The sequence below is a fragment of the Antennarius striatus genome, chromosome 22 (assembly GCF_040054535.1).
Source record: "Antennarius striatus isolate MH-2024 chromosome 22, ASM4005453v1, whole genome shotgun sequence".
Lineage (NCBI taxonomy): Eukaryota > Metazoa > Chordata > Actinopteri > Lophiiformes > Antennariidae > Antennarius > Antennarius striatus.
Window position 1 is genome coordinate 4,768,986 of NC_090797.1, and position 12,907 is coordinate 4,781,892.

Consider the following 12,907-nt stretch of genomic DNA (forward strand, 5'->3'; position numbering starts at 1 on the left):
ACAACTCTAATTGAGAAGAAACATTGAGACTATATTCAACGTTTTCTATGACAGACGATATGTGTGCTGTGTAAACAGATGGCATGATGTATCTTATATGACGTCTTATTAGTTTTGTAGTACAAATCTACAAAGCAATAGCACAGTTCCAATAAACGTTTACTTTAGCACTAGATGGAGTTGATTCTGCACTGAACTGGATTATGGAACTGCTTGAAATGGTTTAAGTCCTCTTCATCTGTCAGATTGCACATATAAATCACAAATCCTTAAACCACACATGCAGTTAATATGGAATACCACAAGGTTATGTGTTCGAACTGATACTACTTAACCTTTATACACAGCATGCTCTCATTGTTAGGAAGCAATAAATGTTCACTGTTAAAAGATGCTGTTAGTATCCGTCTCTTCACTTACAAAGCCATTCACGGCCAGTCACCATACCTTAAAGAGCTTGTAGTTCACTGTCACCCATTTAGAACTCTATGATAGGATGTAGGGTGACATGTGGTCTCAAAAATATTGAGCCTTTAATAATTAGGCGACAGATCTGAGTTCTGCTTCTGAGGTTTCTTTAAAGGGAATTTTTTCCTCACCACTGTTCCCAAATGCTTCCTTCTTTTAGAGAATGAAAGAATATTTTTTCTGACAATTTGGCATGATATGAATAAAACTGGCTATACCTGACTATCCTAAGAAAATGTTTGAATCAGACTGATTGGTTCGTCCCACCCTCCCTCCCTCCCTCACTTTCTTAATTAATTCATTAATACTGCACATTTTTGAAGGATTAAACAACGCAGATACTCTATTCTTAATTTTGCCAAGATATTGCTGTTGCCATAGCACCACCTATGTGATTACACATGTGAAACGAACGGTGTGTGTGTGTGTGGGGGGGGGGGGGTTAACTCATATACCTAATTACAATTACCTGCTTCTTAATGTCACCAAAGAACTTAGCCTTTTCTCATTTCAAAGTCCTGTAGGTAATTCATTTGATTTGTTGAAGGTAAACTGGGGTCGGCTGCATTCTCAAATTAATGCTATTTTAGTGTATTTTAGTGCAGTGCATGTCTAATCAGCTGGTGTATACTTACAACAGTTAACTCAGGCGGGGGATGTGGAATTGCAGTTTTTACTTAATATTTTACCTTATTTCTTAATTAATAATTTAATTTTAAGATCACCAGTACAAGTCCTACATATTCATGTACAGTATATATGTACATATGAGTCTTTTCATTCTCTATCCTGATGCTCTTGACAAAAGCATGACACCTTCCCTGTTGTGAGTCCATATTGAAGGTGTCTGTGTCCCAGTGTGTGTCATGGTGACGAGAGGTGACAGTGAGAAATGGCCTCCGGTTGTTGTGTATGTGATCGTGCACGCGTGTTGGCACAAGGCAGACATGTCTGCGTGTGCGTGTCCTTATACTATGATGGCCAAAGTTGAGAGGAAACGGCAAGGTGCCCCCACTCCGTTCCGTCCTGATGCCCCTGTCACTTCTTGGCCTTGTTCCCTTCCCTCAGCGTCCCTTGCCATCCAGCGAGAGGCAGGGGGTTGGGGGGTGGGGGTGTGGGCAGGGGGCGTGGAGAGGTTCGTGAAGCCAGTCACCCATCCGCAAGGGGATGGCCACCCTCCTCCCCAGAGCACAGGCATCAAGGAAAGTGTGACGGATGCGAACATCTCAAGATCAAGGCAACAACTTTGAATAAATTTATGTTTGAGAGGAGGCCAAAGTCTACTAATTAAATAATGTGTCCACATGGTGACTTTGTCTGACTGTATGACAAATACATGAGCCCTTGAATATAATATGATGCAGGTAGTTCTACCTGAAACACATAGACTACACAAGAACCTGTAGATCCAAGTAGGCAAAAAAGTGTATATTTGCTTATCCACCCACTTACGTCTACATTGATCACTGATATAATCCCAAAGCTACTATTTTTCCTTCAAAAATGACTGACCTAATGTTTGATCTCATTAAAGCATTAAAGGGTATACTTTCCTCTGGTTGACATAAGTCTTTTTTTCCCCCCCTGACAGCAGTACGTTTCAAAGAGCTCCAGGCTATCTCCAGGGGGAGGCAAGTGGACAACCAAACATGAGTCCTTGGTAGCATGCTAATTATGGCCTTGCAACATAATTAGCATTAGCGTGGCATACCATAGTAATGAGAACATTGAGGTAACGGATGACTGTGACAAGGCGACAGGTAGTTGTGGTGCGGAATTAATGAGAGAGAGAGAGAGAGAGAGAGAGAGAGAGAGAGAGAGAGAGAGAGAGAGAGGGGAGGGAGAGAGAGAGAGAGAGAGAGAGAGAGAGAGAGAGAGAGAGAGAGGGAGGGAGAGAGAGAGAGAGAGAGAGAGAGAGAGAGAGAGAGAGAGAGGGAGGGAGAGAGAATCGAAAACTACAATGGTTCTGCCAATTAGCTTTTCCCTTTGAAAAGGTTATTCATTTCACAGCACCGAACACGCCTAGGGAAAACAAAAGATTCAGAAGACAAGAAGCTTTTGCAGCATGACTTGCAAGTTTTATTATCCATTTTGTGTGTTTACTGGTGACTTCTTGATCTTTCTCGTATCAGCCTAATAAGCCCGTACATGTGTTGTGACAATTGTTTTTTTTTGTTGTTGTTTTTTTTAAGATACAAGCCTTGAGATTTACATATTAATTCAGAAAAGGAGAATTTATAAAACAGTTCAAATGAGATCCATCAAATTATTATCTTGGAACACAATGGTGGTAGGGTCCACTGACTCACAGGGACTCCCCTGTGTGTTACTTTGCTATTGATTGTATAGACAGGCCCTCTCTAATGAACTTGTGCAAGGCGTTCGCCTGTGGCCAGTGTCTCCATTCCACTTTGGGAAGAAGGGATCAATGCTCGGAGTGCTTGGAAGTTGGAAGAGAAAGCCAGAGAGATGACAGAGTAACGCTGCATTTTTTCCACACCCTGTTCACCAACTCCCTCCTAAACACACAGCATGTGTGTGCAATAGGAAGTGTGGATATAGGATAGGATACTGTTCAAGTTAAACTTGTCTATAAATGACTATATGCAGAAGTTTAGAGTGGATTCAAGCAAGAATACATTCTTATAAATATGTGCACACACACACACACACACACACACACACACACACACAAGCACAGCATACGACATGCCTGCTGGAGATAGAGCTCAATTTGAATGACAGTGAGCAGAGAAAAGAGGGCAGGAAGAGAAAAAGAAAATGAAAACTGAGGGGAAAAAAGAGAAATACAATATTATTTTCACGGTCTGGGAATATTATACTATCCTATCGGAGCCCAAAGCAGAGCCGAAGATATGTCAGAGCAATTATCAATGTGAAGATATCGCAACATTAGCACCACTTATTCCAAATTGACACTGATATCACAGAGTAATTTCAGATACTGTCAACATCCATGCCAAATATGATGACATTCATTTTGACAATGCTACTTCTCCAAGTATGATTTCCAATCTGTCTGGCTGTCATGCAGGACAGACGTGTTGACAGCCCAGTTAACCACTTACAAACTGACAGCCGACGGGAGCGGCTTTAGATGAGGTAGCATAACATAGCTGTAACGTTTCTTGGATCTCAAAGGCTTGAGTGCCCCCACCTCACCTGGAAGGGTTTGGCGTTTGTATCGTATCAGACTGAATAGATCGAGTCCAAGAAAGAATTTGGTTCAGGTTTTGTTAATATATATCAAAAAATTCTAAAATATTCTACCTGTGGAGAAAGGACTTTCTTTCCTTCTGCTGACCTAGTCAGGCATAAGCCAGAGAGCTGCGTAAGTATGAAAGGTCGTGACAGTCCGGTTGACAGGTGAGGCTTCAGGTTTACTCAAATAATGGTTGGGGCTCATAGTAAAGGCGGGTGTCTGACAAAATACTGCAGTGGCCTTGAAAAATGTAGAGTCGTATAGTTTTTATAAGACACCAGCCTTACTGAATAAATGGTATTTATTTAAGACAATGGCTTCGCAGTTACAGTTACACACGCACGCACACACACACACACACACACACACACACACACACACGCACACACACACACACACACACACACTCCTACTGTTGATTTCCTCCCGTGTACTATTGATTGGCTTTCTCCTCTTCCCCTAGTATTCTCTCTAACAGCTCCCCTCACCGATCTATAAAGTAAATAAAGGCAAGGCTGGAAGAGAGAGAGAGAGAGAGAGAGAGATGGAGAAAGAGAGGAAGAGAGAGCCAGACAGAGAGAGAGAGAGAGAGAGAGTTTGCATTCTTTTTGCTCTCAGACCAGTGAGGTGATTTCAAGGTTGATTGGGAACAACAAACTATCTGGATGAACACTTTGAAGATGAACAGCACAGTCGTTCCCCTCAACACATCTCCTTCCGGCACAAAGTCAGTGTGTGTGTGTGTGTGTGTGCGTGTGTGTGTGTATAGCATATACGTGTGTGTGTTTCATGTGCTTTGGCCTTCTTTGCAATGAGATATTAAAGATGCATCGTTTAAGCCTTTGCAGTCCAGTGCACAGAGCACACGCCTGTTTCATATTTTCAATCTTAGTAGGAAAACCTTTGACCTTGACCTGACCAGGAAAGATGAAAAAAACCCCAACACTGTTATAATTCCCAACACATCCATATATTTTTCTTTTCTCAACAGCACAACAGACTGACCATGGGAGCAACACAATGCTAACGTTAACATGTAGATGATCTTTCATTGGTTAAATTTTAGGCCACCGTCTGTTTGCAGGACTCCAGGCCAATCACAAAGGCTGATTCAAGCATAATGGAAATCTTTAGGCGTTATTTCTTTTAAGCATCGCTGCGACTAACAATAGAAATTGTCATAATTGACTGGGCATACAAGTGGATGGGGAAGCCTTTGAAGCTGTTATTCAGTGACTCTTCATTTTAAAAGCTCTGATGTCCAAAAATGAACATGAATGACACGAGATTGAAGGAATTTATTACTCTTAAGGGTTTTATACTCTATATATCAGAAGCCTTTACTTAAGGACAATAAAAACATGTATTTCAGGTCATTTCAGTTGTATGTCGTTTCTCTGCTCTCAATTTTTACAAGTTGATGCTAAACAAGAACCTTTCTAATCAATCTATGGAGTGTGACCGGTTGATATCTAGCCCCCTATTTTTTGCAATCAGCCATCCCCTGATTTAAATTGTAAGCACATTCCATCTGGTGACCATTAATTTGTATTTTTTTACATTGATCTAACTACTTTATCTTTGATTAAACTCAGCGTGTGGTGGCTTCATGTTTCCTAAAGGGGAGCGAGTTCAGAGAATGGAGTTCAAGGCAATTAATTCACTGTGACAAACTCTGGACTGTCACAAATTCATGCGTCTGTGTATGTGTGTGTGTGTGTGTGTGTGTGTGTGTATGTGTGTGTGTGAACTAGCCTCTAGCCTCTGGTATGTGACCCATAACCCATGTGTGGGTGTGTTGATTTTGAGACTATCTGGCTATTAATGTCCAATTTTCTCATTGTTTTACTTCATCCTCCTTCCATTATTTTGGAGTTCCATATGTAGATTTGCATGCACACTCATGCATACAGTGATAAACATACATGCAGTATGAAGGCTTTACCCACGGGCTAGTGCAGTAGCACAACACAAGAAACCAATTTTCAATTTATGGTGTAGTGGGAAATCATTCCGCCTGGAGGGAGCGCTATCTTATTCTCCGATCTTGATGGACAAAGGTTCAACAGCAGCTGGGGTGTATGGATTCCTCTGCATGTCTGCATGAATGTGTGTTTGTGTGTGTGTGTGTGTGTGTGTGTGTGTGTGTGTGTGTGAAAGTGAGACTGACACATGCACACACGCTAAAAGAAATTTGGCGTGAAAGCAGGTTAGCAGGGCAGACAGCGAGCGAACTGCAGAAAATAAGATAATCTTGCTCATTTGCACCAGGAGAAGCCATAAATGTCCTTGTGTCAACTCCTGGTTTGGAATGATGCCCATCAGAGGCCTGGAAGTGCCCGCCAGTGTCTGTGCTCTCACCAGGCTCTGGTTTCAGGGCTGGTAAACAATGCCAGTGGTTAAAGTTTGGTAATGGATCCAAAGGTTTTCTGGCACGAGGCCGAGCCCCAGGAAAGCGATCTAAGAGTTGGCTGGAATACCGACCCTGACCCTGAATGTCTAAGGGCTGAAAGGGATGGAGCACCAGGCGTGGGTCCAAGCAATATGAAGCTAGGGTAGGCTAACCAATGGTCTACAATGGTCAAAGATGTACTTACGTGTTGTGCAGGACACACCAGCCACAATGGGGGTCTCCCGATCCGAGACATTCACTGCAGGTTGAGTATTGACCACAAGCCTCCACCGGTACCCTCGACAGCTGAGGAGACACACACACAGCAAGGATCAGACATTCCAATTTACTCCTAAATTAGAAATGAAATGTGTGTATTTTTCCAGACAGTGAAATAAAAAGCTGAATTTGTGATATTAAATGGAGCGAGGGATCAAAGTACTGTTTTTAGTTATTTGCCAACTTTCAAATATCCTCCTCAGGTTAGACAAGCATACCGATTTTCTCTTCCTCCTGCGTCGCTAATGGCTCACAGGTAACAGAAAACCTCAGAAGTAGAATGAAAATAAAGGTGTACGGGGAGTGTGAGTCATCGAATAAATGTTAAATTTCATGCTGGGTAAATGTGACGCTCCTGACCTACTAAAAATATGACAGAATATTTCCAACAACTTCGACTGGAATAGATTTTAACAGCGATAGTTAATTCTAAACAAAATAAAATCCTGCTGTGTTTGGAGTGATGATTGTTGCCTTATTGTTCTCTTCTATAAACACTCTTAACAAAACTACAGCATTGCAATTAAAGGTTATAATTCATTAAGATAGCAGCTGTAAAGCGCCTCTATTAAACTTTGTTGCTATATTTTCCATGATACGAACAAACATCTCTGGCAGACGGCAAAATAAATTCCAGCGAAATGTTATCCCTGCTTCGAGGAGCATTAAGAGCCAAAACAAACATAAAACACTCATCACCAGTAAGGAAGCGTGACATTTTATAACGGCGCTGATTTTCATGAAAATGTAACTGCTTGACAGCTTCAATCTTTCTCCACCGGCTCCATATGGGAAACGTTACTGCTTGGGGAAAGCCGTCCATCTATTATGATATACGCGCCTGCCAATTCAAACTGGCATTGATGGGCACTGATTGGCACGGGCCTCTATTGACCGAACACAAAGGGGCGAAGCGGAGGTAGATCTCAGACGTCTGCTCCTCTGGTCACCATGGTAACAGCATGGTACAATCACAGGAGTGTCTGGCACTTTTGATTAATGAGCCGTCATTGGTGAATGACTGCTGTCACTCACAGCGCTCACCGATGACAGCAGGGTAACAGAGATGACATCATCAGTGTGGGACATGGCGATGAAGATAAATGTGTGTGTGTGTGTGTGTGTGTGTGTGTGTGTGTGTGTGTGTGTGTGTGTGTGTGTGTGTTTGTGTCTTGTGATTGTGAAAAGTTTTAGATTTAGATAAATGTTTCCTTTTCTCAGCGACATAATTTGTTATTTTTGACAAATTTTTCTTGGTAATACTTGGAAAATGGTTCCCATTTAAATGGGATTTTAGAATTCAACTTAAACAGAATGTTTTTACTATCATTGTGCAAGAATAATGTGTACCGTTCCACATATACCCTTGAGTCATAGTTGTACTTACTAGGAAATCAGATAAGCGTAAGAAGCAGATATTACTATTCCATTTGAATATACTTACCTCTGCAACCGCAAGAAAATAACATTATAAATTAAAAACGGTCAAAACATACAACAGGCATGAGCGTAATTTATTTTAAAAAATGCAAATCTAGTGCCTTGTTTAAAGATACTGTCATACTGATGTAATCTAAGCAATTCTCACATCATTTCAAAGCTGCACCACCTCAAACAGTTGCTTAACTGCAGATTCTTTTGTACAGTAGTCGTTTTTTTGAAACCTACAGATAGGAATGACGCAAATAAATGTGTCTTTAGGGGACATTTTCCCTACTTAATTCCATAGTTTAGGGTTGAAAGAGGACTGTAATTAAACCATAGGGCATGGCTGAATGTAATAGCAGATCAGGGATGCCTCTTTGAGCATGCACACACACACACACAAATACACACACATAGTCTGGCGTTACGCACTGGCTGCCTATGTCTCAGCCTGTCCCTCAAATGCAAGGAAACTGAATCAACGCAGCAATTTCACCTACACTCATGTCACCGCAACACACGTCTGCACACAGATGCACATTGACACACTTACTGTTAACTGAAGTCTGACGCTGACACCCTGGCGCGATGGAGATATTTTAAAAAACACTCCACTATATCATTCTCTGTCTTGTTCTCTACATTTATGTCTCTTCTGTGTGCCTCTCCAAATACTATAAATAGCATATTCAGACACACACACACACACAAACACACAGACATTTGATGCAGACACACACAGCCGAATGATTTCAGAAGGGGAGTATTTCCTTGTCAAAGTCAAGAGGATTCCTGTCTGCTGTAACAGATTAAAAACAATGCCAGTGCATCTTTGTGTGTTAAGCAATTTTTTTTTTAACATCAGGTGGTGTGTTTTCTCCTTCCTACAATGTAGAGGCATATTTGCATTACTTAGATAAAAGGAATGAGTTTCAGATGGAACAAGTGCGATGGTGACGCAAATGTGTGTGTGTGTGTGTGTGTGTGTGTGTGGGTGCGCGCATGACCCAAACTTCCACGCTGATCCTCATCTCGCGTGACGGATTCCCTCCCCTCCCTGTCACTCTCCACCAATCCCGTCCTCAGAGATCCTCCAGCGCCTCAGTCTGCTGCCTGCTAAATAACCTGTTAGCCTTGAAGAGAAAGACCATTGTGTTATCCTATGGAGGGATTTCATGTTATCATGAGAGTGGATGAAACTGCAATCTCCGTGTGTGTGTGTGTGTGTGTGTGTGTAAATGTGTGTGTATGTCTATGCAGCAGTGCCAGAGCATGTAGCGGTTTGTCACCTCGTGATCTGTCATGAAAGCGAAGCGCTCAGACAGAACTGTCGCAAACAATGCCGCCATATCTGAACGCGTTATGATTTAACACTCCAGCGGTGACAGATATGCCGTTACGCACACCACCCACGCGTACGCACATATACAAAAACAGAGAAATTTAGACAGAATACAACGAGATGGACCTCCTGATGCCTCTTCGGGCCTCAGATGCCTGTTTCTGGGTAAATGGTTTTCACCACAGATAAAAAAGCACATACACACACACACACACACAGACGCAAACGCAAACACACACCGCGTTCTAGAGCTCAGCAAAAGTCATGGACGCCAGTGTGAACTCTGTTCCAGAGCACGAATCCTGATATCATTCATTCTGTCTCTCTGTCTGTCACTCAGACGCTGTGAGGTGTGTAAGATCAGACATTCATCATCTCTCCAGAGCCGTCATTCTCCATCCGGTGCACAAACACACACACACACATACAGTACAAAATCACACACTTTAGCAGGCGACACTTTTGTTCCCTCTTTTATCACAAAAAAATTGAGGGATTTGGTGGCTAAACGACCCCCGTGCACCCCTTGTCACTCTCATCTCGATATCATATTCATTTCATGCAATCTTCTTCGTGGGCTTTGCCAGAGGGGCAACCATTATGGCTCAGTGTCTCTTCACTATGGCTGCACTATCATATCAGCAGGGATAAATACAAAGGATGGGGTGGATGGCATTCATAATTTCCTCCTGTTTCAGGTGAACAAATGACAGCCATTACACCCTACACGCTCCCTCCCTTCACAATAGGGAGAAATGGAAGGCTCTGAATGTAATCCTGCTTTTAAAAAAAGGCCAAGATCACAGATGCATTTGATATTTTACTGCGTAGGAAGAGAAGGAAAAGATCATTGATCATTTACCGCCATACCACAAAGGCGTCAAATTACAAATGTGGTACATGTACACTAAGTGTGTGTGGTTTTTACTTTATCCCGGGGAAGATGAGCTTTCATTTTAACTGTACTCAGAATTCCGACTTCAAATCTTCCAAAACGCCACGCCAAAGAGATGAAAAGCTCGACTTTTTCTCCCCCCCTCTCCTCTTCCTCCCTCCTTCAGCCCACCTTCTTATGTAATGCCAGGGGGGCCTTTGAGCCAACCTGCAGTGGGAAAGCGATCATTTAAGAAATCTGCAGAGACTTTTATTATTAACTAATTCTTCTGCCCTGTGACTGTTTTTTTTCTCTTTATCCTACTCATTTCCTGCCCCCCACCCACACTTGTAATTAAATAGGAATTTCACCTGCAGCCAAATTCAACCGCTCCAAATGAACAGAAAGAGGGAAATTAAAGTGATAGTCCAATCATGCCTTATAGCCTGCAGGGCTCACTGAACTTCTCTTATTTTTTCTCTTCATCTTCCCCTCGGCTACCTCGCTTCTTGTTCCTCCTTTCCAGATGTGAGCGTGTTCATTCGTTTGGCACGATGCTGACGTGCACCAGTGCTACTGGTGGGGAGGCATAAATTAATAATACTAAATATTAAATGCATGTAATGCAATGTTATTCTGTTTAATAATTCTTATTGTAACTCATTGCGTACAAAGAAAAATCTCTGCTTACCACAGCTGCTGTCTTCAAACAGAATAAGCATAAACTTGAAAAAGATAAATATGAAAATGGAAAAGAAATCGAGAAAAAAAAAACACAATACGTAATAATAAAAAGAAGAGTAAGAATCCCTGACCCTCTATCCAAGGCAATGTCGTGTTTATTACCTCCGACAAAATAAATTCACTACTATGAGACAAGATAAAGCAGAGATGAGCTGGGATCAGACTATGTCTGGAGCAGTGCTGACTCACTCTGGTGTAAAATATGACGCATCTTCAGATGCTATTAGGTTAGAATGTGAAAAAAAAAAATCTTTTGTGGAACTTCCTAGGATAAGTATCAGATTTATAATGGCACCAACGTCATTCCAGATCTTATAGTTTGTTTTTATTCCTCCATCACGTTATCATGACCTGTGTCTGTCTCCCTTGTCAGATTCAAATACGATGAAACATCTGAACTAATTTTCTATTCATCAACATACAAAGGATGCAAAGTTTAGAAAGCCGTAGTGCTAACATCGTACCACTGACATCTCCTTCTAGTGTCACCTGTCTGTCACTTTATGTCACCTCTCCATTACCTTATGTCACTTCTCCGTCACCTTACGTCACCTCTCAGTGATGGAATCAAAGCAGAAGCAAAGTGCATTTGTTTGGCACCTGTTTAGGTCTGACGCTTCTGTACGCAAATAGGATTTGCACACATACACACGCACACGCACACACACACACACACACACACGCACACACGCACACACAGGGAGTGCATCATCTTTCCTTGGGGCAGATCCTGTGTAAAAAACAAAGTCTGTATTCCACAGTGCACCATTTGGACCATTTCCATTGGCCAAGCCGTCGATGAAAGATGTTCATGATGACCCACATAGAAGCCACATCACGTAGATAATTCAAGTCTATTATACAGTATAATGTAGTAAAAGACTCACATCTTTGTACGATGGCGAGTGGGAGAAGAATACAAAACTCTGAAACACCGAGAGAGAACACAAAGGTAAGACTTCAAAAAGGGATTCTGAGTGTGCTGAGAGTTCACCCCAACCTTGTCTGTCCCACTTCATTGACATTTTTCTGAAATATGTGAAGCAGTGATGCCTGAAAAGCTAACAGCTCTGTTCACTTGCCTTGTTAGACCATAGCAGCCAGTAGCCAAACTGTGACACGACATAATATGCACATCTAAACCCTCTCATAGCTCATAGCTGTACGCTGGAGGGGTGAGGAAGCCTCGCTGGAAGGGATATGGGCAGAACTTTGCAGCTAATGGAGCTGGTGTTAAACATCTTTGATGTGATGCAAAGATGTGTGACTTTCACAGACTGGTTTCCCTGAAGGAAAAAACATTTTTAAAAGCCTATAAATGATCTCACTCAACTATAATCCACATTTTCAATAATTAACACTCAGATCTGCATTTGCACACTGAAAGTAAATAATTCAGCAATGTGAGTGTGACAGCACTTTGAAGCAGCAGTTTAAAAACCTTGCTCTGTCATAGAAAAAACCCCAAAAAGAGACATAAAAACAAGAAAACTATGTAGAGACACGCGATAAAATCCAACCGCTGAATGACTGAGCAGTTGTTTGCAGGATGGGTGAATGTTTTGCTGGTTTGCTGGAGGGTATGGAGGCTATGGGAACATTTGATGCTGGATTAAATGACTAAGACACGACAACAACAACAAAAAAAATTGCCTGAACGGCTTCCAAAAAGCCCCAGAAACCCCCCGTCAAGCCTCAGCAGAGCCAGCTGCTGAGTAATAACTTGCCCTGCAATAAGAATTGTATTCATTCAAATGATTTTCCCACGATCTAGTTCAGATGGAATTATTTGTGTTGTGTTTGACTCTGTGGATATTTGTGTGAAAGGTGAAGGAATTGTAGAGCCGCTATGCAAATTCATGCCTGGAATAATTGTGATTTTTTTTATTCAATCATTAATAACTTTGTTTTCTAACTTAACATGTGATGAATTGTGTGTATGCTGTGTGTGTGTGAGAGAGACAGAAAATAAGAAAGAGAATGAGGACGATCCAATTGAAGTACAACCAGTTGCTGGATTGATGAGTTAGCAGGGATGACAGATTTCTCCTCTGTGTGGATTGGTGAAAAAAAAAGAGGGGGTTGGGATACGGATTGTATGGGTTACAATTACAATGGTTAGAGAGAGCGGGTTAGAAATAGAATAAAGATGGATGGAGA

General features: G+C 41.8%; 1 protein-coding gene across 1 annotated transcript in view; it reads right to left on the reverse strand.

Annotated features, from left to right (window-relative positions):
* Positions 1 to 12,907, reverse strand: part of plxna4 (plexin A4) — a 198,836-nt gene that overhangs the window by 62,524 nt on the left and 123,405 nt on the right. Inside the window, exon 5 of the mRNA XM_068306872.1 lies at positions 6,289 to 6,389. Coding sequence (XP_068162973.1) covers positions 6,289 to 6,389 — 101 coding nt within the window. The remainder of the gene's footprint in view (positions 1 to 6,288; positions 6,390 to 12,907) is intronic.